Source organism: Gadus macrocephalus, chromosome 18 (assembly GCF_031168955.1).
Source record: "Gadus macrocephalus chromosome 18, ASM3116895v1".
Lineage (NCBI taxonomy): Eukaryota > Metazoa > Chordata > Actinopteri > Gadiformes > Gadidae > Gadus > Gadus macrocephalus.
In genome coordinates, this window is record NC_082399.1 from 15,607,682 (window position 1) to 15,634,736 (window position 27,055).

Consider the following 27,055-nt stretch of genomic DNA (forward strand, 5'->3'; position numbering starts at 1 on the left):
TGGCTTCAATTTAAGTAAAAATGTTTACCGTTCCAGAATGTGTAAAATAAATATAAATACATTTAAATTAATTCTAGACGAGTCCTAGTCTATTGAGTATAGCCTATCCACGCTATCTAGTGGTTGTTGTTAGTATAACCTTTAACGATTAATCGGTATCAATCTCAGAAACACACACACACACACACGCACACGCACACGCACACGCACACACTACTGGTAGGATTCTCCGCTCAGATATAGGTGCAGCTTATATACTTTCGGTATCAGCTCAAGGAAAAAGGTTGTCCTGCTGAATACTTTACAATCATTCCCTACAACTTTGCCCTACTTGCACTTCACTTTAATTAGAAGCGTTGTTATTAACTATTTGCTGCAAAGATATTATACTGTACATATATTTATAAATACTCAAAAAGATTGTTGCACTCTGGCTAGACCCACCTACATTTCGCTGCATTGTAACCTTTTTTTATGTGATGAAAATAGAAAATAAAGTGAATCTAATCTAATTTAATCATTCATGTACTGAAGTACATGACTATTGATCCACAAGGGCCCCTGGTGAAGGGGGTTGTATTCACCCCCCACATGGTATCTGGAGGGTGGGTGGAGAGGGTGGGGGGACAGCTAATGTCCTCCGTGATGCCAGTGTTAGCCCTTGGGTTTGAACCCAGAACCGTTCTGCATGGATTATTGTTCTGTTTGGTTGTGTTCTGTCCAGCGGTTGTTTTGTGCCAAACTTACATTTCCTGCACATCCCTGTTTAAATGTATTCTAACCAAACCATCATAGAGTGCCACTCCCTATCCACACTACTTTATTAATACATCATGTGGCATTAATTCACAGACTTTCCAGACCCTGCGTACCGTCAGTCGCTTTTATTAATCAGAAACTCTGTAAAAAAAAAAAAGTATTTTTACACTAAACCCAAACCGAACGGACTCCACATAAAACTAGGACATGTATCTTTAGATTATGAGTCTGAACATTATAAAATCTCTCTCTGTCCACACACACACACACACACACACACACACACACACACACACACACACACACACACACACACACACACACACACACACACACACGTATAACGAAACAATGGGATTACTATTATTACTACTATTTAAAAAAATAAAATAAGAACAGACTAAAAACTATTGATATCAAAGACAGTGGATTAATAATACAAATAAATAAATAACCTATGGGAAAAGATGGAAAGATGGACCAGCTACAGTGTGATAACTTCATTATCATTACATACAGTAGGTTATAAAAAAAAACATCCCTGTTTCAGGCATCCGATTGGTCAAATGGAAGATGACTCCTCCTGTATTGACTCTGAAAGCAGAAGATAGAACACATAGAATAGAACCAGGATTGACCTTCCTATTTCTACTGTTTGATCAGATCAGATATTGGTAAGGGAGCAGCTGATCCTAACCAACCCCCAACCTCTAACCCCCCACCCCCAAACTTGAAACACCAAACTCTAACCTCCTAACCCTACGCTACTTACCCTTGCTTCCTAACCATTGCTTCCTAATCTAACCCTATCCTCCTACCCTAATACCTAAACCTAACCTCCAATTGATATCCTCCTAACCCTACCCTCTGAACCCTGACCCCAAAGACCTAACCCTGACCCCAAACACCTAACCCTCAGCTCCTAACCCTACCCTTACTTCCTAACTTGAGATCATCCCTACTAAGAGAAATAACCGGCCATTGAAGTAGAGAACGAGGATACCAATGCGAGATCAGGCTGCTCTAGTGGCCTTAAAGGGTAGTTCGGAATTTTGGACATAGGGCCTGATTCCCAAGTCAGCATTGGTATTCTATATCACTGGAGACAGTTTTCAACACATTTCATTCATTCCTTCTAGTTGCAGAGTTCGCTCGTGCTAGGCTAGCGCACGGCAACGGGCAATGCTAGCCTGCTATTATAAACAGTCTTACCCACTCCACAGTACACCCGAGGTAAATCGATTATAACGCCAGACTATAGATTTAAATGTCTGTGTTGATAGAATAATGTTAGAAATAAAACTAACCTTGCATCGCATGAATCATCGAGGGACTACTTTCTCAGCAGAAGCGGGATTTTACTATGCGCTGGTTAGGTTTGTAACCGAATCACGACAGAAGAACGTAAACAGAGAAGCGTGGGACAGAAGCGCAATTGAACGACTAGGCAACATGGAGGATCAGTGTGCTTTTAGAAATTGTAGAAATAAACGCTACTAATGGGCACCACACAAAGTTTCCACCAATTTCCAGTGCGAGATCCAGAAAGGACTCAACTGTGGCTTGTTGCTGCTGGCTTGGACATCAAAACACCGGCTCGTACATGTACGGTTCGTTGGATACAACAAATTCCTCATAATCGTCTTCAAAAGCAGATGCATCGCTAACTCCTCCAAACGTGTCCATATCTTGTTAATTGAATACGCTAATAGAATTCCTTCGTTCACTGTACTCCGCGTTTGTAGCAATGACAGCGGCAGGTAAAAAAAAACTAGAGCCGGTAACCTAGGTATCAGTCCGCCGCTGCCGTAGCCTACTACCAGGAATATAACACTGCTGCTGAGACCCAGCAATTCCCTCAAAATGCAATGCAATGCAAGGTTGGTTTTATTTCTAACATTATTCTATAAACAGACATTTAAATTTATAGTCTGTCGTTATAATTGATTTACCTCGGGTGTACTGTGGAGTGGGTAACACTGTTTTTAATAGCAGGCTAGCATTGCCCGTTGACGTGCGCTAGCCTAGCACGAGCGAACTCTGCAACTAGAAGGACTGAATGAAATGTGTTGAAAACTGTCTCCAGTGATATAGAATACCAATGCTGACTTGGGAATCAGGCCCTATGTCCAAAATTCCGAACTACCCCTTTAACTGCTTTAGGAAACCTATGCCTATTGCATTACTTCTCCCACCGAAAGATTTGATCCAGAGAAGCATAGAGCTTTAGTAATAATAATCATAATTAATATGAAGTAGTGCACTAGTAACCAAAGGGCATACCTGTCCATGTTCTGTAGACGGGCAGAGCGAGGGCCGGGTGTGAGATCTCCACACATACCCGCAGACCCCTCCTAACTTGGCGGGCGGGCGTCCTCACGTCCACCCGGTTTATGTGCAGGCCCCCGGGCCCAACCTCTTCCTCATCGCTCTCCTCATCCTCCCCATGGCTCTCCTCTTCGGACAGCGTCTTGGTCCCCGCCCAGCTCTCCACATTGTTGTTGTTCTCTCCGTCCACCTTCTGGTCCATGTACTCAATGTCCTCCGTGTCGCCGGGGCTCACCGCCGTCTTACCGCCTGCCAGACAAGAGATCACAGCAAACTTTATTGAAGACCCCATTTGTGCAAAACAACGAGACTAAGTTCTTCTCAACTTCTCACATTTTAAGGAAAAGCCAACCTCAAACTGTTTTGTTGCAAGATGCTGTTTAAAAATGGATAATTAAATGATCATCGAAATTGAAAAGATCGGTATTCGTAGATGAATTAAGAATTTTATTCAAAGGTTTATTTATTCATAGCTACATCCGTAGCTATGTTTACTCATAGCTATGGATCATTGGGGGGGATCAGACGCTTTGTCTTGCTTGTTTCTTTGACCTCCTTCTCCTTTCTTGGCTTTTCTTTTTTCCATCGTTCCCTTGCTTCTTTCCCTTTCTACTTAAGCATTTGCCTGTTCATATACTATATACAAAGACTTTTTCAGTTGAAAATGTTTGATAAACAGGATTAACGTCAAACATCTTCAGCTGTCAAGCAAGAAATCCCCCCTCCCTCCCTCCCTCCCTCCCTCCCTCCCTCCCTCCCTCCCCACCGTCTGGGGTCGCCCATCCCAGCTGACCCGATACATACTGACACATACTTGATATAAAAGATGCAACCCAGCGGGCGCCCCATTGAAGCCCTAACCTCTGCTCAGAGCACGTCCTCCACTCGGCCGTGTCCCTGGCGCCTCCCCTCCGGGGCCGGCCCGCTGCAGGGCACACACGCTCCGCAGCTCCCGCCGCCCGTCGTCCCCCATCTCCTCCGTCTCGCTGGAGGTCAGGGGCGAGAGGGTGGCGGCCCCGGCTGTCCAGAGCAGGCGCGCCCGCGGCTGACCGCCCCGCAGCAGCAGGGAGAAGACCCCCACGCCCTCGGCGCTCCAGCACACTGACATGGAGAGGGGGACGGAGGGGGGGGCTGGGAGAGGGAGGGAGAGAGAGAGATTAGGGAGTAGGTACAGGCTCACATGATAGCACATATAGCATAGCAAGCGTCAAATATTAAAGCTTGATAGGATTTGATCCGTGGCACATTCAGGCAACGAAACCCCGCCATACAGAGGTTGATTCCTTGAATCCAGGCAATACGGCAAGATCCCATTCAAATCTATGCTGACAAGCTTTAAATGATGCTATGGATGCATCTATTGATATAAATTGAATGAACCAAAGCACGTTGCCGCTAAATGTAATAACTACAAGTAACATTAAGCGTGGGATATCTGAAAAAATAAAGTAGGCCTACAAATATTTACATTTTAGAAATAACTTGTAGGAGCAGAAGGTAACAGCTGAGCCTGACCCCATGGCATTTGTAGTACTGTATTTAGTATTTGAAAACATGCTAGTATTTAATGTGTACTGCTTGACATGCTAGCATTGAATGTATACTGGCTGACTGGCTAATGAAGCGCCCCCGAGCGTATCTGGCTATAAATGGAGTGTGCTCCCCGAATTCCCTGAGCCGGTGTGTCTAAAAGTATTGACCTCAACACACTTGGGGCCCTATCTTGCATCCAGCGTAATTGACTTTCCACACTGACGCATGTGTCGTTGCTAGTTTGCAACTGGTGCAGAGCGTTCTTTTCCCTCCACCGCCATGTGTCGGTAAATTAGGGAATGATCTTGCGCCCCAAGGGGCGGTTCGGCGAAAGGAAGAGGCGTGTTCTGGCGCAAACGTTCCCTGGTGCTATTTTGCAGTTTCAGAAAACAATTCCGCCACAAACCAGGAAAATACCTGGTTTAAAGTCAGTGGCGCGTTGTTCAGATCCTATTTTAAGGGCGCATGCATAATGTTGCTTGTGCACCTCGCCCATACACTATGCTTCTCTCATCTACCTAGCCACACAGTCTTGGTAAATTATTTGGGAAAGAACAGCTGATACAGCGGTAATAAATTGTACTTTTAAATCAATGCATCTGCAAACAACGTAAGGCAAACACATATTTTCTTGACACAGACATCGTGAACAAGCCCATAACTGTTAGGATTGATGACTATTTGATTGTGAGAAAACATTGTTTTACCGCAGTTGAGTGTTAAAACAAATGAATGAATGCGGGCGCGCGTGTGTGCATGCGTAAAATAATTATTGAATGCGGGCGCTCATGTGTGCGTACATCTGTTTAAACACACGCAAACTAAACACGTAACATGTAATACAGTCCATGGCAATGTATATTTTTTGGGGGACACATGCATATTAGGAACACAAGTCGATAACGATAATGCATACAATACTGGTAAGAAACGATGTTTGTTAATGTATTGCGTGTATCATTAAATAGAACCACAGGTAGGCTACTATTTATTTGAGGAAGTTGTGGAAGAAAACGCTATTCCATGTGTGAATTAGGCCATATTATTTGGCCATAAATTGAGTCATTTGAAGTTTGAAATTCATGTGGTCATGCATCTGTCTCATCGGAGACTGCAAACGCGCTGTCAAAATATCAACTCGTCAAGATTCAAATGCGCTCATGGCTCTTAAAGGGGATGGGAGATGGCACTCTCATTGGTTTACTGCACGTTACGCCCAAATCACACCTACTGGTAATTAATTTACTTCAGACCAACCCTTTTTAGATTTGCGCCGGGCGCAAGAATAATTTATCCGCCGGTAACAACATCGCCATATAACCGCCTACAAAGCTACTTGCGTTTGGCGCTTCTCACCTGCATTTCAGACCGTTAAAATAGGGCCCTTGGTGTTTTACAAGCTTTTTACACGGCAGTGTCCAGCCTTATCACTCATGTCTTCTCTTCTCCTCCGCGTGTCGTTCCCTCTTGTCAAACCCACATTCCCTAACGCCTCGTGCCCATTGCACCGTCAGTCAACGGACGTGGGAAGGCGTGGCTGACGGATAGTCTTTGCAGAGGCATCCGTCAGCCAATCAAATCGCTTCGCCGGGTTCTTCCCGCTTCTTCCTGCTTGTTGCGATGCAAGATTACCCGCTTTCCCGCTTTCCAGTATCGTCAGAGCCCGAGTCGCGTCACAGTGCTTAAATTTGCATACGCGATCTGATTGGATGACGGAACCGTCGCTGCCGAAAAAGTTGAAATTTTTTCAACTTTCTGACGGTGGCGAACGCTCCAAACGAACGGACGGATCCACAATGCATTGCACGTCCGTCCCCATTCAAAGTCAATGGGCAACGGACAACTGACGGAGGTAGTGGGCACGGGGCGTTAACGTGCGTCTTCCTGACCTCTCACCCCAACTTCTGATTGGTCATTACTCCAATCATAGTCTCGCAAAGCCAAACCAAACTACAGCAAGTAGAATGGTCTGGAACCACGCTATCTAGAGCCGTCTATCGGGGGGAAACTGGGCTGGCCTGTTTTTATTTCTTTAAACCAATCACAATCGTCTAGGGCGGGGCTAACCCCGGGAAGCAGCAGCGGTGTCCATCCGAAATAGTGCAAGAACATCCATCTTCCTCAGCAAATGCTGTAAGCAAATCTTTTGAAGTTCTTTGCAATTTTCGACGGAAAGAGCCAAACATGCTAGCTTTACAGCGCCGTCAAAGTCCTCTTCAAAACTCGCCATACTGACTAGTTTCCGAGTTTGAGGGGGAGCACAATACAGGAAAACAAACAACAGGAAGGGGAGGAGTAGCGGTGGAATCCGACGCTGGCGCTATAGACGCTGTCCATTTCCGCTCAGCCAGACTAGTCCAATCATAACTATAATTGCATGAATTGTAACTTTTTGGAGCACATGTACACATGTACATATTATTCCAAAAAATATTAGCCTTCAAGAAAACATGTTGGATATAAACAAAATAAACAATATAATGGATTTCAGAAATGCCCAAAATCCCATAGGGCTACATCCTCCCCTTACTTAATGTCTAAATGTCCTCATAATACATAAAACACTCATAACCTTACAACCATGTAGAGAAGTACACTTTAAAACCTGAACTCAAAGTTTCTATCATGTTTTATCATCATCATTTTATGATAATACCTCTATGAACTAGGGTAAGTGGTTGCTCACTTGCCTCTCCAGGTTCAGGTTCATCATAAGTCTCACTTCTGGTTTTACTTGTCTTTTTTCAGTTGTTCTTGGTCTTAGTGCTCTATTTTCAGTTGTAATTGGTCTAAGTACTCTATTTTGTTTTGTGTTAGAGCTCAAGCTTTCCTTTGGTGCATGCATCCCTGATGGCTCCACTTGTAGAGCCAATCAGAGTGCAAGTCTGGGGATGCTGGCGCCGACAGGACCCAGTGGCTGGAATAGCGGAGCAGTGGACTGGAGATGCAGATGGTGTTATCACTAGTCATTAAATATTATTCTTGTAATTGTATGCGTTCGGATACCTAGGTGGCATTGGTTGCCAGAATTCGGTGATTCTGAAACTATTGGAGAACTGAAATAAGATGGAGGGCCCTGACAGGCAAATTGTGTACGTCCTTCGCTGCGAAAATCCCTTTGACATGCTGTCCAGCCACCTAAAAAACTCTCATGAAGGACAGCATGCCAGAAGAAAGGAATGCAGTTGCAAAAAGCCAAAGATTCTCCCAAAAAATTTTTTTGCCGGGTTGGTAGACGGTTGGACTAACAGGAACTTTTATCGTTGGTAGAGGATGAAGGATCATGCCAAGCACTGGCTGACCGCCTGAGAAGAAAAGGCTTCTTTGTTGTCAGTGGGCCAACGGAGAAAGCCCCAGAAGCAGAGGTGAGCTTTTCAGGGAAAGGAAATAAATCCTTGTCTAAGCACGAGGCACTGCAGTAGACAACAAAATAATGGATGCAGGACGCTTGTCATAAGCTCCAAATAGGCGAGCACTTGGTGACAGACTGGAATGACAGGATAGGCGTTAGCGGCGGAGTATCAATAATTATTAGAGGAGAGGTGGTTTGAGGCCTACTTCACCCACATCAGACCACTAACTGAAGTGGCTATATCAAGCCACAGACGACAAGGGCTGTTTCTACCTGGGGAAATCGGGAAGTCCCAGTTCCGATTTGGACCATCTCTGGAAGCACTGTAACTGTACGTCCACACCAGGAGCTGCGAATTTTCGCTGCGAATTTTTCTGTTCGCTTTGGTCGCTCAAGTCGCTCATGACGTACAATTCAATTATGCAGACGCATTTAAAGGAGCCGTATGCGTTTAGTAGGCCCTACCGACAGCCATATCAAATATTGAACTCTCCCATACACCTTGGCCATATTGCCGAGACGGTTTTGCTTGTTCATAAAGTGCTTCGACAACAAGTAGGACAGTGATTCCCCCCAATATAAAAATCCTAAAATGTAGGCTAATTACAACCGAGAACAAAAAACCCTGCGTGCTGTAGTAGTTGAAATATGTTTCACTGATCTGGATCTGCAAATCATGATCTGCACTCATTCGTCGCATTCAAAACAAATAGACGTTAGCGCACATGGCTAATTTGCATACGTGCACAGGACTGGTTGGCTCCGCAAGGCAAATAATGGAACATATCTATCTATCTAGGTCTTTCTGTCTATCTATCTATCAACGCGTGTCTAGTTTTAATGTGATGTATTGTGTGTATGTCCAGTCAGACTTGTTCTGTGTGGTCTTGTAGGCTACTGTCCTGTGTGGGACGAACCACCTAAATGGATTCCCGACGATTTGTGTCGTTTGGTATTAATAAAGACTTGACTATCTATCTATCTGACTATTTAATTAAAAATTATTCACCTCAGGCTCCGTGAATAGTGGGGAATAGAGGGATAAAAGACAAGAGATATATCCCTTGTCATTTATCCCTCGTCTTGTCGATTAGTTTGTTTATGTGACGGTTTTGTTTAAAGCATGCTACACGCGATTGGTTGGTTAGATTGGTGGCATGTAGAGCAAATTATAATGATTCCCGCTTAAATACGAACGTTCTAGATGTAGCCTATAAATACTCCCGCTTATCATCACTTGATATCCAAACCACTATGGCGTTTCGATCTCTGAACTGAAAAAGGGTGGGTTCGTACAACACCGGGTGCCCAGTTACAGCCGCGATTAATACTTCAGCCGACATTTTGTTCAGTGAGTGAATAAAGGTAGGTAGGAACCAAAGTGCCTGCCGATGTTCCCTGGGATCCACGCAAGCGAAGAGCGTCTACATTCCGATTGGCTGTCAGTGTTTGGTCGCTGAAGCGAATAATAGTCATTTGCATAAAGTTAAAAAGTTTTCAACTTCTTTTTGACGCTCTGGTCGCTCAACTTTGGCCGCTGGTAGCGTTGGTCGCTTTGGTCGCTTTGGTCGCTCTTGCCCATAGAAAGTGAATGACTTCCGGCGATTTGGTCGCTCAATTCGCTTCTGGTGTGGACGGACAGTAAGAAGATCGGCCAGAGAGCGGGCCATGGAGCAGACCTGTATGAACCAGCCAGTGAGGTTGCAGAGACGTCCTCCCAAGGCCAAAGTTCTGTGTCTGTGAAACGGCCAGCTCAAGACCGCTGGGGAAGGTTTCCTTCAAGAGTTCTCCCTATCTCTTGATGGCCATGCACATTCCAGAGGCGATAGCATCAGTGCTGGATTTGTAGAGGACGTTGATTCTATTTCAAGTGGAGGAGGTTGCAACTGGAAAAACGTGTGCAACAACTCTCAGCTTGCTCTGGCAGACACCCACCAAAAGATGCAAAATTATAGCCCTTTCTGCCAAGCAGAAGCAGGACACAAACCTCCCTGCTTTCCAATAAGTTCTTTGGGTCTGGGTATCACCCTTGAAATCAGCCATTGAAGATGATGAAGCCATTTCCAAATCAGTCATTGACCAGATGTCGAAGGGGATAGACATTAAGGATTTTGGAGAACCAAAGGGCAAAAGGTGTTATTGCGACCATGCCTTTCTCCAAAGGAGATATCCTCTGTGACCACGGGCAGCTCATCTCAGAATCTGAGGGGAAGGCACTGATAGAGGAGCAGCAGGAGGCTATCTACCTCTTCTTTATCAAGGGCAAGGGTGGTGCCAACTAGGGATGGGCATGATTAATCGACGATAGGCTATTTGATCATTAAGAATTTCGTAGATGACGTACATTTTTAATCGATAAAACTAATGCTAAAAAATATCTTCACGAGGTGGGTCTTTTTACAATTACCATTCATAGTGTTATTCAGCAGAGAAATAGTCTGCCAAAGACATTGACGTTGCTTAGCAACCGGACACGCTGGGGTTGATGAGTTAGCGGACTACTTGTGGAATGATAAGAAAGATGTGAATCAGGCAAAAAAACAAATTTCCTTGACAGCGGTCAATTTTGTGTGCATAAAAGTACGGACGGACCAATTGCGAACTACTGCAGCTGCTGATGCCATCTCTCTAAGTTAAAAAGTAGCCGCACCCACCCCAAACTAATCAGAATAAGTGTATACATGTTGATTATAGCGGACTACACCACTTCTTCTACTCCACATGGAATTCTATTCCGAACAGAGAATTGTATTCTGATTGAGGCGTATATATGATCGTTTTTCAGGGCTCCATTGCTTTAGAGCGCAGTAGGGCATATCAAGTGTAACCATTGAACGGATCCGGTTGAACTGCCACAAGAGTTGTTCATCTAATAATAAAGATCTCAATGAGGAAAACACGCTGTGTTCTTGTATTTTCTTTACATTTTGAATATAGCATATAAATAGTTAATTTTAATCAAAAAATGTAAATGATTAATCAAAAATGTATTGTTAATTCTCCCGACGATCGACTAAGACAATTTAATCGAATGCCCATCCCTAGTGCCAAACTCTGCATCGACGCTAAGACATTCCCCTGTCAGTGTCACTCTGACAAGGACACCTTTGGCCGGCGCATGAACCACTCTGGCAAGGCTATCAACGTGAAGCCTGTGGTCTTCCAGTTGAACTATCCTGGACGAGCCGCCATTTTATGTAGCACCCCCCTAGCGTATCTGGCTATAAGTGGAGTGCGCTATCCGAATTCCTATTTAGCGAGAGATCTCTCTCTCTAGTGTTAAATAATGCACTATTGTAATTAATTCATACTTACTAACTTGTTGGCACTTAAACCTGTTCACATGACACTAATAATACCTATTAGTCTTTAATTTGAGGTAACGTTTGAATAAAGTGACTATATAGCTTAATTAAATAATCACTTTATGTATGCAGCTTAATTCAATGCTATTTAGGTAGCTTAATGCAACGAGTGAAATAGCAGGTAATCAATAATCACTATGCAATACTATCAGTGTAAATTCCCTTACTGTAAACCCTTTACCTATGTTACCTAAGTTTACTTATCCAACTGTATCAGTATCAAAACCCCAAAGACATAGGCAACTATTCAAGGGATCAAGTTGAAACAATTTACTTGATTAAAAATATATTATAAACAAAAGCTACAGTTCAACGCAATAACCCTTTAAAACATTCAATAGTTCAGTTTCCAAATTACCTCAAACTAAGCCGGCATATAACTAAATAACTTTTAAATTGCGTGAAATAGATTGGCTAATCAAGTCGACAGTCACGTGGCAGGCCCGTAGCGTAGCTTGTGAATGTGATTGTGGGAACTTGAACAAATGTGCTTCGTGCCAATCCGCCAAAAAAAAAAAACGCCAAAAAAGAAATGCTGGTCGTCCCGGTGGGTGAAGACGTTGTCGCAGCTGATCAGGGATGGTGCTTGAGAGGATGAGCTCGTTCGGATGATGCACTCGTGGTGGTCAACCGAGCAGGCTACTAATTGGCAAGGTCCTGGGCCAAATTCGGAAAGTAAAATCTCCTAACCTTTATGCCACCTAACCTTTGTGGAAACGACTTTGAGTCAAGGCGAGATGAAAAGGTGCTTCGTTTCGAACATAGGAAAAGACAGCACTGTTTAAAATGAATTCGACACCACTCTTCCAACCCGGTGAGTATTGCTGATCTCTAGCGTGAAACTACAACAAGAGCTCTTTCGATCACTGCGTTCTTGTTGTATTGATTCAATCAGGTTGTCACCAACACTTTGTTGTCACTTCTCACTGAGGTCAGATTTGGCCAACGGGAATATTTTTTCGCCGCTTGAATCATCAATTAACATGCGAAAAAAAATAGGCTAAACTTAGGTTGATGTTGAAATTAACTGCCCCCAGTAGTCTTTCTTAAAGTTGGTATTTTCTTTTATTCTCTTCTCTTCTTCTGCTTTACCGCGTCTCTCATGCGTCTTCGCGTAGAGTTGGTAAACTTCATCGGTGGCCTGTTGCTTTAAATATTGCCGCCGTAAAGAATTATGGCATACAAATATCTCCTTTCATTTCGTACAGATTGGCCTTTCTTTATAGGTCCTTGGCTATTCCTCCAAGTATTTCCGTGTCATCTCGTAAGGAAATTTCCTTTCCTATGCCAACATTACATGCCAACATTATGTGTATGGGCTAATATGCTGGTATACAATACTGGCTAGTATCAGTATTAGCCTACATACATTACGGACTAACATCCTAGTTTCACCTGCGTACTACAGCCCGTGTTGATTGTATACATGCTAGTATTCAACCCAGTCGCCAAGAAAAAACGTCGACGGTGTACGTTTCCATGAACACTGGAGACGTACTATTACAACGTAAAAACAGCGTGTTATACCTACAGTATCCACGCGTGCCGCTGTGGAGGCGGGTTTCGGGGTTTGGGTTTCACGGCTTTCGCGGCAAATTGTGGACACGATTGTTTAGGGGGGGGGGGGGGGGGAGGTAGACTGTTGTTGACCGGGGAGGGGGGGGGGGAAACACGTTTGTTGAGGGGGGGGGGGGGGGGGACACGATTGTAGGGGGGGGGGGGGGGGAACACGTTAGTTGAAGGGGGACGACGACGACGACACGTTTGTTGAGGGGGGGGGAGACACGTTTGTAGGGGAGGGGGGCACGCTCGACAACGAGAGTTGTTTTTTATTGAACGCTCGACAACGAGAGTTGGTTTTTATTGAACGAGACTTCAACACGGAACAGCTGCACGAAACGATGGTCACGTCACTCTCGGTGACGGTGTCGACAACAATGAACACACGAACAATGTTAATAGAACAACACACAACCACATAACATCCCGAACCCATCAACCCCACTTAATCCTAACAACAAAACAAGTTAACAAAAGCCCCATTTGTCAACTGACAACCCCAATTCCCAGAATCCCCCGCGGCTCCGGAACACGGCGTAGTTTATATTAATCTTTATTATCCGAATGGGAAATGCAATATTTTAGGACAGATACACCATTAAACGCGTTTCTAATGACATTTCTAGCGAGAAATGTACATTTTCCTTACATAATCTTCAGTCAGTGAATGTGTATGATCTTTATTAATCTTTATTATCTGAATGGGAAATGCAATATTTTAGGACCGATTCACCGTTAAACGTGTTTCTAATAACATTTCTAGCAAGAAATATACTTTTTACTTGCATAATCTTCAGTCAGTGATTGTGTCTGATCTTTAGTTTTATAGTTATTAGGATTTGATCGGATCGCTCGCATGTTTCAACGTCAGGTTGTTAGGCTGCTTTCGCTAAACTAGCAGCTCACGTGCTTCCTGCGTTTGTGTTATTAAACTGTTACTTTATGTAACTTTTAATGATATCATCTTGTTAGAAACACGTATATCTGAGAGGCAACCCAGTCGCCAAAAGCATTCGTTGACAGTGTACGTTTCGTGAACACTGGATTACGTCGCATTTCAACATAAAATAGCGTGTTATACACACACACACGCACGCGCACACACACACACGCGCACGCACGCACGCACGCACGCACGCACGCACGCACGCACGCACGCACGCACGCACGCACGCACGCACGCACAGACGCACACGCACACACACACACGGTGCATTTCGCTGCTAAAACAACAACAATAAAATATTCCCTCAAATATTATTACTAAAGAACCGTTTTCCAAAGAACGAAATGTAAACCAATGCATTCTGAATGGGAGTGTTTCTCCGATTTTTCCATGCTACACAGAACGAAATGTAAACCCATGCAAATAAAGACTTCATGGTCATAATAATTTAAATATCATTAATCTCCGTGCGTTGGGTGGTATTCTATTTTTTTCAACGGGGCTGCATCCAGTCACTTGACCGTCATGCTGCTATGGTGGTTGCTATCGACCGCCCCCTCTAATCCTTACATGGCTCTAAAAACCATGCGGCAAAGGAGCTGCAGTAAATTGTGTTGTTTTTGTCGTAAACTGGGGTCCGACGGTTAAAAAATAGACGGATATTCCGAGGTATCCTTAAAAGGCAGCTTGGATGTTTTTATTTTCTGCAGTTTAGACTTCTTCTATAACCTATTTTTGAAAGCAAAACACCAAGTTCATTGATTTAACGAGGCAGGGTTATTTAAAAGAATTTATTCAATAAATATTTGTGAGAGGTCATTCCTTCTCCTGAGTTTGCTTCCTATTTATGTCTAGTGTACACCCCTACTGTCCAAAAGCATCCCCCCCCCTCCCCATATGGATTTGGAGAGTTGTTGCCATGTCCCAGTGGTGGAAGTATCATATAATAGAGGCGAGAACATTTAAGTAAACTGTACCTTGGGGTCTCTTATATATCAAAGGGGGTTTCAAAGGACGCATACGCTTCAACCTGTGGCTCCAGCCCTACAGGAAATGACTCAGCAAGTGCTCCATCTCGTTGCACCTGCACCCAGCGGCTCGCTTGCAAGATTTTGGCCTGAAGTTCTTCCCAGACCTATACCCTAACAGTCCAACATGCATATCTGAGAATCAGGCCTCTCTTCAATAATGACAAAATGTTATGAGAGAAATACAGATTCACTTTTTGTTATCTCATAAGCGGCGTGGTGCCGGCTCCTTTTGACCTTTTGACCCCAGACTTCAAAGACGTGGCCACAGGCCAGCTGTGTCTACACACATTAAGCCACAAATGTACACCTCCATCCCGCAAAAAATGGGGCCTAGAAACTAACCTCTGTCTTATGTACATTGACTGTACTGTTGGAGGTCACGCCCCTTTTCCGGCCTTTTCGAGATAGCTAGGGATGCTAAAATGTTTACACACATTTCCCGGGGCCCCGAGAACGACATATCCAAGATTTGTAGTTCTAGCCCATAGAGAAAAAAAGTTTTCCCAAATGGACTGTCATTTGGACAAAGCCCCTTCAGAAGTGTTGCCTGCGAGACCTAATGGTTCAGAATGTGGTGGAAAAACAGTTTTTGAGATAGGAAGGTCCTACCGCCCTGAAATTTGAATACCATATTCTAGGGCCTAACTGGGACCCCCGCACAGAAACTTGGGCCAGTCGGACCCCGAGTGCAGGAAGGGGGGGCCTGGACTTTCATAATCTTCGCTCGGTGAATGTAAAGGATGTTTGGTCGGATGTTATGACGAAGAATCATAATGTGAATGGGAATATTCTATTAATGTCTTGATATCATCTTTCGTCTCAACACTTCTGCTGCAGCCGCTTAAAGTCTCACTCCGAGAACCTTAAAATATGAATCAATCCATTAGAAGTATGAAAATATCTTCCCGGTCGTGCAACAGGGCAAACAAGGTGTCCTTTGACATCTACGTTTCGAGACGATTGCAACAGTGCCACATGATCCTATTTGAATATGTTTCGGGGTAGTAATTAGCTGTCGATTTTGGAGGCCTTTATCAATAATGACCAGCTATAGATTTGCTTCCCGATGGAGATTTTTGACAAATTAGACCTAGGTGTACCATGTAAAATACATGTTACCATTAGCTAGAGTGTCATACTTGGTGTCATTGGACTCAGCTCAACGTGTAGATGCTAAATAACATGTCATTTGTCACAATTTTTTATCGGGAAGCAAATCAATAGCTGCTCATTATTGATTAAGGCCTCCAATTTCGACAGCTAATTACTACCATTAAACATGTTCGAATATGCTCATGTGTGGCACCGTTGCAATCGCCTGGAAGTGTAGATGTTGAAGGACAGCTTGTTCGTTCTCCTACACCACCGGGAAGATATTTACATGCTTCTGATTGACTAATGAATTGATTCAGCTATTCCCCCAGAAGTCTGGGGTCAAAAGGAGACGGCACCAGCCCCGTTGAAAAAAATTGAATACCACCCAACACACGGAGATTAATGATATTTAAATGATTATGACAATGAAGTCTTTATTTGCATGGGTTTACATTTCGTTCTGTGTAGCATGGAAAAATCGGAGAAACACTCCCATTCAGAATGCATTGGTTTACATTTCGTTCTTTGGAAAACGGTTCTTTAGTAATAATATTTGAGGGAATATTTTGTTGTTGTTGTTTTAGCAGCGAAATGCACCGTGTGCGCGCGCGCGTGCGTGCGTGCGTGCGTGCGTGCATGTGTGTGTGTGTGTGTGTGTGTGTGTGTGCGTGCGTGTGTGTGTATAACACGCTATTTTATGTTGAAATGCGACGTAATCCAGTGTTCACGAAACGTACACTGTCAACGAATGCTTTTGGCGACTGGGTTGCCTCTCAGATATACGTGTTTCTAGCAAGATGATATCATTAAAAGTTACATAAAGTAACAGTTTAATAACACAAACGCAGGAAGCACGTGAGCTGCTAGTTTAGCGAAAGCAGCCTAACAACCTGACGTTGAAACATGCGAGCGATCCGATCAAATCCTAATAACTATAAAACTAAAGATCAGACACAATCACTGACTGAAGATTATGCAAGTAAAAAGTATATTTCTCGCTAGAAATGTTATTAGAAACACGTTTAACGGTGAATCGGTCCTAAAATATTGCATTTCCCATTCAGATAATAAAGATTAATAAAGATCATACACATTCACTGACTGAAGATTATGTAAGGAAAATGTACATTTCTCGCTAGAAATGTCATTAGAAACGCGTTTAATGGTGTATCTGTCCTAAAATATTGCATTTCCCATTCGGATAATAAAGATTAATATAAACTACGCCGTGTTCCGGAGCCGCGGGGGATTCTGGGAATTGGGGTTGTCAGTTGACAAATGTGGCTTTTGTTAACTTGTTTTGTTGTTAGGATTAAGTGGGGTTGATGGGTTCGGGATGTTATGTGGTTGTGTGTTGTTCTATTAACATTGTTCGTGTGTTCATTGTTGTCGACACCGTCACCGAGAGTGACGTGACCATCGTTTCGTGCAGCTGTTCCGTGTTGAAGTCTCGTTCAATAAAAACCAACTCTCGTCGTCGAGCGTTCAATAAAAACCAACTCTCGTTGTCGAGCGTGCCCCCCCCCCCTACAAACGTGTCTCCCCCCCCTCAACAAACGTGTCGTCGTCGTCGTCCCCCTTCAACTAACGTGTTCCCCCCCCCCCTACAATCGTGTCGTCGTCCCCCCCTCAACAAACGTGTCTCCCCCCCCCCTCCCCGGTCAACAACAGTCTACCTCCCCCCCCCCCCCCCCCCCTAAACAATCGTGTCCACAATTTGCCGCGAAAGCCGTGAAACCCAAACCCCGATACCCGCCTCCACAGCGGCACGCGTGGATACTGTAGGTATAACACGCTGTTTTTACGTTGTAATAGTACGTCTCCAGTGTTCATGGAAACGTACACCGTCGACGTTTTTTCTTGGCGACTGGGTTGTAGTATTAAATACGTACTGAGCTGGGCGTTCCTCCATCGTCTCTCGATGGGATGATCCAGGGAGCGGTGCTCCACCCGACAGACCACTCCTCCGCCTCCCCTTTCTCCTCCTGCTCTCTCCTTGGCCTCGTCCCTCCTCCTGGTGGGGTGCAGTATGGCCGTGGCGCGGTACAGTCGGGCCTGAGTCTGGACGGGCCCCCACAGCTCACCTCCCTCCACCACCTCCTCCTCCCGGTCGTCCTGCTCGCCCTCCCTCAGGCGGAGCCAGGTCACCGTGAGGTCGGGGGGATAGAACCCTGTGATGTCACAGCCCAGGGTCGGGGGTTCCCCTGGCATGGAGGCGGAGCTCACAATCTCCGCCACGCACGGCGTCCTGATGAAGCCTGACCGGGCCGGAGACGAGAATCAGACGCTTTCTGTCGTTTGCTTGTTTGACTCTTCTTTCTACTCCTTCGTTCCTTACTTCCTTGAGTCCTTACTCTCTCTCTTCCTACCCCCTCCCCTTCATCCCTCACAACCACCCTCCTCTCCCTCCTCCATCTCTCCCCACCTTCCTTACCTCCCTCCCCTCCCTCCCCTCCATCACTCCTCACCTCTGGTCTCGCGGGTGACTGGTAGTCGGAGGGCCACGTGGTGCACTGTCACCCAGACCTTGGTGTTCCCTCGCTCCAGCTCGCTGCGGGGGAGGCGGCACTGACTGGAGGCGGTGAAGAAGCCCTGGGGGTCGGGCCGCGGCGAGGAAGAGGCCTGCGAGGCCACAGGGCTCAGCTCGCTGCCCTCGCAGAACCAGCGGAACGTGATGACGTCCGGGTGGAAGTGGGACGCGTGCACCGTCAAGGTGATGGTGTCTAGGAGGAGGAGGATGGATCACATGTCAGATCAAAGATGCCCGTCGACACAGAGGTCACTTACTCCCGGGGGTAACCATGTCTGGACGGTCGCTCAAACCATGTACGCCATACGCCATATATATTTAGAAATATCAGAAAGGTATCAAACAACCATCCCTGACCAAAGATCCTACCCTGTGAGCATCAAATCACAAACCCACGAGAGCAACACCTCACTTTGTGGAGGACCCGTGTGGAGGCAATCCTAGCAAAATAGATTAAATATGAAGACTGACGTATCTGGGCCTTACCTGAGTCCTCAGTTACCTCCGCTAGCTGTATCTCGGACACTTCTGGAGCAGCTGGAACAGACAAGTTGATTCATCGGTTAGCATTTCCCAAGGGCCATAACAAGGATCATGGAGCCGTAGCAAAAGTAGCACAAATGTTTACCAACGATTGAATCCCTGCTATTACATTCAATTTAGGACATTAAGGTTAGCAAAGTGTGTAAATGCCATCGGTTTGTCCATGGCACTCTGTTTTAATTAATTTATCTAGGGATGTGGTACATTTATTGTATCAAGGTTTTTGGGATTGAAAATAACAAATAGGGGAAAAGAAAAGAAGGACACTTTATCGTCTCTTACCCAGGACAGTGAACCTTTCGGACACTCTCTCGACCACCACCTTGTCCTTGCCCATGTAGGACACCTGGCATTTGAACACCGCCCCCTTATGGACGGAGATCTGCGGGACGAAGGTGAGCGATGACACCAGCTGCTGCCGGTTTCCAGTGGAATGCAAGGGGCCCTGGTTGTGCAGCTTGTAGTACTCAGTCTGTCCTCTGGAGGGAAGCAGAGGTCCTTTCTCTGATACTGGGGAGGTGAGGGTTAGACCGTAGGGCAGGTGGATGGTGGTTAAGGTGTTATAGAGGCAGTTAAAGTTAGTCTTGGAGGTCCCTTTGGGGGCGTAGGGATTGTGATTAGAGTATGTTTTGTTAGTATTACGAGTAGAAGAGAAAACAAAGATTGTTCAAAGTGCATTGTACTTTTTAAAACCATAAGTAAAAGATTGTGCGGATTCAAGATCCTTGGAGATGCTTCTGTTCTACATATCCAATTCACTTTCTTTGGAGAGGGCTTGGAAGCTCACATTTGAATTAAATTCTCTTTATGTGTAATCAATGCATCAACCCCTTCCTGCAGTACCTGTCGGTCAAACACGGTCGAGCTGGTTTACCTGTACCTGAGATGGGAATGGCCTAGCTGGTTTACCTGTGCTTGAGGTGGGAGTGGCCTAGCTGGTTTACCTGTGCATGAGGTGGGAGTGGCCTAGTTGGTTTACCTGTGCGTGAGGTGGGAGTGGCCTAGCTGGTTTACCTGTGCATGAGGTGGAAGTGGCCTAGTTGGTTTACCTGTATGTGAGGTGGGAGTGGCCTAGCTGGTTTACCTGTGCGTGAGGTGGGAGTGGCCTCGCTGACTTGTGAGAGGTGGGTAGGTGTAGCCTTGTGGTTGTACCTGTGCGGGCAGTGGCCTAGCCTACCCATTTATGAAGTGTAACAAGACATCATTGCGTCAGGTGTGAGGGGGGGGCGGGGTCGAGCTGGTGTACCTGTGCATCACGACTAAGTAAAGGGAGTGGTCTAACTGGTGTACCTGTGCATCATGTCTAAGTAAAGGGCGTGGTCTAACTGGTGTACCTGTGCATCACGTCTAAGTAAAGGGTTCGGTCGAGCTGTCATACCTTTGCGTGAGGTGTCGGCGATGGGTGTGTCATTGAGGAACCAGCTGGTTTCGACTCGGTCGACTCTGCGTCCCTCAATGCTAACAGTCACACGGCCCTTCTGTCCAACCACCACGTGGGGAGGCAGAATGATTCCGGACACGCTCAGAGACTTCTGCTTCTCTACAGTAGAAGAGAGAGTGAAAGGTGTACATATTAAGGTCGATATGCATTTACTTTGTATTTGACTTCCATTGCAGAATGTCTTTGAGTCTACAAAAGAGCTAGAAAAACTAAATGTAAACATGTGTCAAATCTTGGCTTGAAGCCAGCTTTGAATTGGTCTGTAGAAGATAAACGTGCTCCCTAAAGCACGCACCTTATTTAGAGGTTTGGAGGTGCCTTACATTAGCAACTTTGGGAATTAGTCAGTAACTTAATCACATTGCCTAATAAATGTATGGCAAACATAGCTGAATCTCAGGCAGAAGCGAAGGATACATCCCTGTTGGCCGAAACAATAGCCGTCATGTATTATAATGCTTTAGACATGCAGTAGTCTCATGTCTTTAGTGGCTGCTGCAGGTTTGGTGCAGTATTGGTTTGATGTGCTTCAGGGTTCCAGGACTCACCGTCCTTCCTGCGCCAGGAGAAGCCGAAGCAGAGCAGGAAGACCAGGACCAGGGAGATGCACATGAGAGCCACAGAGGCCTTGGCAGACTTGGTCAGGACTGGATCTGAATCTGCACTCAAGAGAGTGAGAGTCAGAGTGAGAGTGAAAGAGAGAGAGACTGTACCTTATGGTCGGTTAATACCTAACCCTAAAACATCTCAAACCATACACATGAACTTAGGACACCTCGTACCGAGAACCTTATTTAACAATCTCTTACCTAGTACCTGAAATTATCCATCTCTAACGTAATACCTGAATTAACGATCTCTAACCTATTACCAGAACGTAACCATCTCTAACCTAATACCTGAACTTAACCATCTCTAACTTAATACCATCTAATAACATCTCTAACCTAATACCTAAACTTCACCATCTCTTACCCTAATACCTAAACTTAACCATCTACAACCTGATACCGAAACTTAACCATCTCTAACTTAATACCTGAACTTAACCATCTTTAACCTAATACCTAAAGTTAAAGGGGAACTCAAAATTGCTTATTTTTGTTTTAAACGTGGTAACATGTATTTTATGATCTTCAGCATAGTCATCCATGCCATTTTGTCAATGTTACAAAAATAAGACTGCCATTTAGGGCAAACATGTTAAATCTAATGTTTTTGACAGTGTCTGTGTTCTACTGACCTCCAAACACTAGTCATGTTCTTTTTAGGACGTCAATGTGCCTTTTTCCAAGGAATAATACCATGGGTAATGCCACGGTGTGTGCCACACTGCCTATACAACATCGCTCATACACAATGATGCTACTTATAAAACAAAGTTGGCTTGGGTCGTAAACATTGGGATAAAACATCCCAACTCCTTCCTAAAACTCTCAAAACCCCTTTTTTATAATATCCTTGTGTTTAAATTCAAGCAGAGGCAGGGGGTTCACTTTCAGTTGAACAATTTCTAACCCAAGAACTAAACTTAACTATCTCTCACCGAACACTTAAACACAACTTGAATGCTCTGCTTTTGGACTCGTGCACTCAGCCTAGACGTACAGGTGGGGCCCCTTCCTTGAGAGAGCCAAACCACACATTTATCTTAATCTCTAGTGAGAAGTGGGAAGAGGGGGGAATTTGGTTGTGGTACCGGGTGGGTCCAGGACTTCCAGGCTGGCGTGGACCTGTGCCGGCTCCAAGGATCCCGGCTGGTCCACCACACACTGTATATGGCCTGCCTGCTCCCGCTGCTCGGTGCTGAGCGTGAGATAGCGTGTGGTCCGGAAGGTCCCGTCGGGGGTGGGCTCGCTGACAGGGCTCTGGGGTAGGGTGGTCCCGTTCTGGACCCAGGACACAGCGATCTCTTCTGGGTAGAAGCCGTCCAGGTCGCAGGCAAGCGTGAGGGCGGAGGACCGAGAGGAAACAGGGACGGCCGACATTCGGATGGACGGCAGGACTGCAATGGAACCGGGAGAGAAGAGGAAGACCGAATGATAGTTTGTAAGCTTCTGGAACATTCAAGATTAAATATAGGATGCATCTGGCACACTGTCCTCCTAGAATTGTAAGTGTTATTAAAAAGGGTTTATATAGGGGGGTCTAGATGGATTGAATTGTATTTTGTTGTGACTTAGTATTCAAATGCCCTCCAGGGGTTTTGGTCCCACCAACGCAGCACTAGAAAACTGTATGGCTTTAGTATTTTTATTCGAGAGTCCAAACACTTGTGACTGAGGAGCTGAGCAATGTTCTACATTAATGCTACATTTCAAATACAGGCGCTATTCTGAAAACTGAATGGTTTTCTTGCCAAACTCTGTCCTGACTTAAGGTCAGGCAAAACAATAGAATAAATTGCCCATAGTCCATGTGTCGTTAGACTGTTGTCTAAAAAGAGTGGCATAACAGCCTTGTTAATACAAATGCGCCAGTGAGCTAGCCTCCTAAGGGGAGCCAGCCCACTCTCACACAGAGAGTACAGTGAGGCATCAGGGACGTTCTTCAGCTCACCGGTGAAGTTGAGCTGGAAGGTCAGGCTCCTGTGGACCGAGCCGTGGGTCACCTCACAGCCGAACGTAGCGTTCTGGTCGTCTCGGGAGGGGTAGAAGGTCATGTTCCCGATGGCCCGGTGCAACCCGACCGGACCTGCTGGTGCCCCGTCCACAGGGTGGGGGGCCTTGATCTCCTCCCCCTCCCTGGTCCAGGAGAAGAGGACAGGTGGAGGGAAGAACCCCTCTGCCAGACACTCCAGTTGGCTCTCCCGTTCCAAGACCACCCACTGGGAGACCACCTGGATGGTGGGTGGGGCTGTATTCCGGTGACAGGAGAGAGAGAGAGAGAGAAAATCGAATCAAGTTGAGACCATGTCAACGCTGAAGCAGATACTTTGAAAATCATGAAAACATTATCTTAAAGTAAACAGATAAGGTTTGACATGGAAAGTGTACTAGGGACATAGTACACCTGCATGTTTATCCTTAACTTGGTGCTCATTGGCTGAGCACATCTCTTTAAAGAGGGAGGGAAAGCAGGGAACGGGGTCACTGTGTTTCAGTCCGGCTTTGTCTCGTGTATGAAATAGAGTGATTTAAAGGGTTTGCATCTGACACCGTCTTTGGGACCCCAGATGATCTCACCCAGGACGCTCAGCGAGACGTTGTGGGACCCCAGTCGGGAGGAGTTGTAGCTGACGGAGCAGACGTACGCCCCCTGGTGGGCCGGGACCACGTCCCTGGCCGTCAGGGAGAAGTCCCCCCGGAGGAACGCAGGGGGGTCCCACAGGAAGCCCCCCTGGATGTGCTGCTGCTGCGCGGGGCCGAAGGAGGCCACCTCGGAGCCGTTGCCGCGGGTCCAGGTGACGCGGAGCAGGGACAGGTTGCTCAGCCTGCTGCTGGTGGGGGGCAGGGGGCAGGGCAGCAGCACGGTGGAGCCCAGGGCCACGCTGAGCTGGAGGGGAGACGCTGAGGAGCCAGAAGGAGGGGGGCGGAGGGAGATGGAGGGGGAGAGAGGGGGGGTGTGGGAGAGAAGGAGACCGGGGAGAGAGTGTTGCGGTGAGACATTAGGGAGGTATAGGGAGAGGGTAGGAGATCATTCAGGGGGATGGGGGGAGAGGCAGAGATAAAGGGTTGAAAAAAAGAATTACAAGCGAGAGAGAGAGAGAGTGAGTGAGAGCTGGAGGGAGTGTTGTGGAAATATTAATCGTAACTAAAACATTCAATTATATATAAACTATACAAACCTTGTTTATATTACTTTAAACATTAATATAATTGCTAGTCAATTGAAAATGTTTTAGATAGATAGTTCACATCTGCATTTCCACTGGAGCCAGGAGGTCTGATACTGAGGTCAATCTAATGACTTATTTGTTGTGTAGTTTCCTTTAAATGTCTTGCAGCCTTGAAGACACGTTCACTTTACCCATAGTTTATTGCAATTTAACTTGGTCTCTCGCGCAATGGGAGGATTCGCTGTGGCCAATCCTCTCCACGATGATCACTCCCCCTCACCTTTGTTTCCTTTGGATTTACTACCCACGATGTGAAAGTCTCCCTTTAAGAATCATGTTCTTCCATTGTGTCATTGAATGTATGCTTGGTCAATCCCTGCCTGTATCTTCCAATGATCATCCACTAAGATGCAATCAACTATTTTGCTGTCAATAAGTTTTCTAAAAATAAAAGAGAGAGAGAGAGAGAGAGAGAGAGAGAGAGAGAGAGAGAGAGAGAGAGAGAGAGAGAGAGAGAGAGAGAGAGAGAGAGAGAGAGAGAGAGAGAGAGAGAGAGAGAGAGAGAGAGAGAGAGAGAGAGAGAGAGAGAATGAACCCTTATTTTTCCTGGTGCCATCTGCAACTTTAGACATGAATGTGTTCATGTGTCTTATTTTAAAGACACCGCTGCCTTTCAAACCCCCCCCCGCCCCAGAGAGACAGCGACCCTATCCTCCCTACCATCAACTGCAGATAACAGCATGCTTCACAAATTTCATTTAAGTCTGTTGGTTTTTTTAATTATAAAAAATTATCAATATTATATTTATTATTAATTATATATTTTGGACACATCAGACAGTCGCTAGCCTACCCTTTATGTTTCGAAGCTTTGCGTTACAAGATCAACCTATCAAAATGGCCCGGTCATTTCTGTAATTCACACCAGTGGGAAAAAGAACATTCTACAGCTCCTCTACTGCCTCGAGTGACAGCCATCGATCATCGGAAACAAGTCTTCAACCCGTTTCAGAAATAAGATAGGGATATTTGTTCAGGATAACTATGGCCGTTTAGATGAAGCTTGTTCACCTTGATGGAAAATAACACAGAAATACTGCCCTGTTAGGAAACAATGCAGTCTGGGAAATCATTCCACAATCGCAGCCTTGATCTGGAAGTGCAGGTCAGCACACCTTCCCTCAGGTGAGAAGGAGTGTGTGCTTGAGCCTTAACCCATAAATCAGTTTAATCACTAACAGGCTGCTCTGCCTGAGATCTGTAATGGAAAGTTGCCCCATTCTGATGGTTGTGGGCTAGATGTTATTGCTCACATTCCTGTTCTATATTCATGTTCACCTCTTGGTACTAGATGCTCGATGTGCAGCACTTTCGATATTTTGAAGGCATGCTCCAATTTCTATTGATGCTTTGATTTGTTCTCATCCTCACTTGTAAGTGGCTTGAGGAGAGTAGTCAACATAATGTAAACATGACATACGACAACTGACAAATGACATATGAATGACATGAGGAAGTAATGATTAATAAATGATTGATGATAGAAGAAAGGCGTCAAAGATTGGTGTGTCCCATTTAGTGCTGCTTGACAAATGCATAATCTTTAATGTACACACACACACACCAATGGTCCTTCATTTGATCATGCTGTGCAATTAGGTTATGTTTCTAAATCAACAACCTGGTCACACACACACACGCACGCACGCACGCACGCACGCACACACACACACACACACACACACACACAAACACACGAAATCTGTCAAATTGTTAAACTATTATCTCTACGTTGCCAATCCTTTGAATTTAGAATCCACTGATATTTACCGGACTTAAACATACACACACATTCATTCATTCATTGTACACTCATGCACTAAAGCTCACACACACACAGACACACACAATCACATTCACTCTTTTTTCAAACACATGCTCACAGACAACCATACACACAATCACCCGAACTCACTTCCCCACGCTCATTCGTATTCACACACTCTGTGTAGGTGTGTGTGTGTACTCACCAGTGTTTATGACAGCCAGCAGGCTGAGGAGGAGGAGGACTTTACACCACATGTCACAACAGCGGGCAGCGGACTCCTGTCCCTTATCGCCAGTACTTCACTGGCCCTTTGCACTGGCCCTTATATAGCCCCCAGGGTCCCGGCCCCGCCCTCCAAGACAATAGAATAAATATTGTCTTTGGGCCCTGAAGGAGAGAGAGAGAGAGAGAGTGAGAATCAGAGACAGGGAGAGAGAGGGGGAGAAAGAGGGAATGAGAAAGAGAGACGGGAGAGAGAGAGGGGGGGAGAAGGAGAAAGCAAGAAAGGGAGTGAGAGAAAAGGACAGAAGGATAGAGGGAGAAAGAGAGAAAGGTAGTGAGAGAGAAAATAAAGACGGGACAATAGAGAAAGCGAGAAAGAGAGAGTGAGGTGGAAAAGGGCAGGGTTAGGAAAAGAGAGAGAGAGAGGGAGAGAGTTTGTTACGACCAGCAGCGGTCACTTAATATTCAGACGGGCCCGGGGCCAAGGTGTGGGGGCTACTTTACATGGGTGCTGCGTTGCCCTTAGCAAACATGGAGGGGCGACCCACTGGGCGCACTGTGGACACCCAGTGAGCCCGAATACACCCGGCCTGTTACTGTACTGCCGGCCCGCGGAGAGGAAGAAAGACGAGAGAGAGAGAGAGAGAGAGACAGCATGGAGCAGCGTGGTGAATAAATAAAGCCAGCCTAGAGCCGTGGAGAGGCCGCTGCCCGCGCCGCCGTCCAGTGGTTAAAGTTTAGCCA

The 27,055-nt window shown here is 45.6% G+C and overlaps 1 protein-coding gene across 2 annotated transcripts; it reads right to left on the reverse strand.

Moving 5' to 3' along the window:
* Positions 1 to 869: 869 nt before the first annotated feature.
* On the reverse strand, positions 870 to 26,730 carry si:ch211-180a12.2 (uncharacterized). Of its 2 annotated transcripts, none has more exons than XM_060036623.1 (13): positions 26,292 to 26,730; positions 23,669 to 23,992; positions 23,043 to 23,339; positions 22,183 to 22,488; positions 21,032 to 21,142; positions 20,421 to 20,582; positions 19,325 to 19,636; positions 18,986 to 19,036; positions 18,438 to 18,692; positions 17,862 to 18,227; positions 3,949 to 4,218; positions 3,043 to 3,336; positions 870 to 1,353 (listed from the first exon to the last, which is right to left on the reverse strand). In XM_060036623.1, exons 1-13 carry the CDS (start codon positions 26,341 to 26,343, stop codon positions 1,322 to 1,324), a joined length of 2,832 nt encoding a protein of 943 aa, XP_059892606.1. In that variant the 5' UTR covers positions 26,344 to 26,730; the 3' UTR covers positions 870 to 1,321. The 2 variants fall into 2 exon arrangements, with proteins under 2 accessions (XP_059892606.1, XP_059892607.1); XM_060036624.1 differs by having other exon boundaries at positions 19,325 to 19,552; positions 26,292 to 26,728.
* Positions 26,731 to 27,055: the final 325 nt, after the last annotated feature.

What these genes read in the sequence shown, in the direction of transcription:
- si:ch211-180a12.2 (XM_060036623.1), bottom strand. Translation starts at nt 26,343, where the DNA reads ATGTGGTGTAAAGTCCTCCTCCTCCTCAGCCTGCTGGCTGTCATAAAC. An exon ending in GCTGGCTGTCATAAACACTG is followed by an intron (nt 23,993 to 26,291) that starts GTGAGTACACAC and finishes CTGGCTCCTCAG; the next exon opens with CGTCTCCCCTCCAGCTCAGC. An exon ending in GGAGGTAACTGAGGACTCAG is followed by an intron (nt 18,693 to 18,985) that starts GTAAGGCCCAGA and finishes TCCTCCTCCTAG; the next exon opens with ACACCATCACCTTGACGGTG.